The sequence below is a fragment of the Nematostella vectensis genome, chromosome 7 (assembly GCF_932526225.1).
Source record: "Nematostella vectensis chromosome 7, jaNemVect1.1, whole genome shotgun sequence".
NCBI classification, from domain to species: Eukaryota; Metazoa; Cnidaria; class Anthozoa; order Actiniaria; family Edwardsiidae; genus Nematostella; species Nematostella vectensis.
The window spans coordinates 3,558,970-3,560,837 of NC_064040.1; the positions used below are offsets into that span (position 1 = coordinate 3,558,970).

At 58.7% G+C, this 1,868-nt stretch overlaps 1 protein-coding gene across 1 annotated transcript; it reads left to right on the plus strand.

The window, feature by feature from the left end:
* Positions 1-246: 246 nt before the first annotated feature.
* Positions 247-1,566, plus strand: LOC116619605 (uncharacterized protein F54H12.2-like). Its single transcript, XM_032384541.2, has one exon. The coding sequence runs from the start codon at positions 247-249 to the stop codon at positions 1,564-1,566; it is 1,320 nt and encodes a 439-aa protein (XP_032240432.2).
* Positions 1,567-1,868: the final 302 nt, after the last annotated feature.

The window sequence follows — 1,868 nt, forward strand, 5'->3', positions numbered from 1 at the left end:
AAGGACCCCCCACCCCTTAAGAGGAAACTTGCTCAGAGGGTGGCTATCCCACCCAAGCGTATCGCGCTCGGGGAGGTCACCCCCCGGCGACTCAAGACGGTCAACCGCCGTGGGCCCAAACGGCCCCGGGTGTCCCGACCGATGGACATCTTCGACTGAGGTCGGGAGAGGATAAAAGCCAGGCGTAGGGCGCCGCGCCCCCCATTCAAGGGATCGTCACCGTCAGGGGAAGACCACACCGCAGCCATGGACACCTACATCACCCCCTCCATTCTCTCGGGGTCCCAACCCATCTCCAACGCGAAGATGGAACTCTTCGAGAGCCCCTACACCGACCTCTCCCTCGACCAAGGGGAGTACGTCAGCTATTCCCCAACCGATGTGGGTCGGCGTCACATCGAGTGGCGGATCGACCCGTTGAACCAGTACTTCGACCCTCAGAGGGCCCACATCCGCCTGGTGGTGAAAGTCACCAAAGCCAATGGCGACGACCTCACCGCTGGCGACGACACGATCGGCTTCGTGAACAACATTGGGGCCTCCTTGATCAAGAACGCTTCCCTGGAGATGAACGGCATACTGCTCACCTTGCAGACCGACTCGTATTCCTACAAGAATTACATCAAGAACTTGCTCAGCCACCCTCAGGAGAGTCAGGAGTCTTACCTGCAATGCGGTGGCTGGCACAAAGACACCGCAGGTCACATGGAGGTGCACAAAGCGACTGGGGAGGGGGCGACCAACCTGGGGTTCGTCGAACGCTACAGCTACTCGGCTCTCAGCAGAGAGTTTGGGCTTGTCATCCCTTTGGACCTCGATGTACTGCAGACCGACAGGTACATCGTGAACAAGGTTGGGCTGAAGCTCCGGCTCGAGCTGAACAAAGACGAGTTTGCCCTCATGGGCGGGGGGATGTACACCGTCTCTGCCAACCCTCTGCTTCGCCTCTACCAAGTTACCCCAGTCCCGAGCGTCGCTGTGGACCATAACAACGAGATGCGGCTCAACGCCTTAGCCAAGTACCCCGTCGCCACGGTGGTGGTGAAGACCAGGGTCATCCCCCAAGGGGTGCAGCTGTACACGTGTGACAACCTTTTCAACGGCCTTGTCCCTAAGCGCCTCGTTGTTGGCATGGTCAGGCACGCTGCCTACACGGGTAGCTACGAGCTCAACCCGTACAACTTCCAGTTCCCCAAAGTGGAGAGGATTGCGCTACAGGTGGACGGTAACGAGACACCGTGGAAAAACATCCGGAATATTGGACCCGAGTCGGTTGACGAGTACCACATGCTGCACGTGGGCGTGAACGGTTCAGCCCTCCACAAAGGGTTGAACATCAGCCGTCGAGAGTTCTTCAACGGCTATACGCTTTTGGTCTACGACATGACCAAACCGGGGAACGCTGGGTCGGGCTACATCCATCCGCAGTATAAAGGCAACACCTCTCTGGAGTTCACCTTCACTGAAGCCACGACACAGATCTTGACGGTTGTGCTGTACGCCGAGTTCGACAACAACATGGAGATGGACCTGATGCGCCGGGTGATGTACACCATCACCGCGTAAACAGAGAGCAGGACCATGGACGACGGATGGGGAGACTCCCTGAGCTTACTCCGGCAGGCAATGAGCACCCAGGAGTTGGAGAAGATGGCGCTCAGCGACGTACGATTGGAACCCCTCTTCGAGGGGGTCTTACCTTCAGACCGCCTCCCCAAGACGGTGCCTGAGCGGGCGGCGTACATCCTCAACACCGATCCAAGCCATATGCCTGGCACCCATTGGTTGGCGGTCTTCTTCACCCCTGACCAGTGCGAATGGTTCGACAGTTTCGGCCGGCCCCCCGAGGCCTACGGTCAAGTGATGAC

Excerpts from the sequence above, each read along its gene's own strand:
- LOC116619605 (XM_032384541.2), top strand. The coding sequence starts at position 247 with ATGGACACCTACATCACCCCCTCCATTCTCTCGGGGTCCCAACCCATC.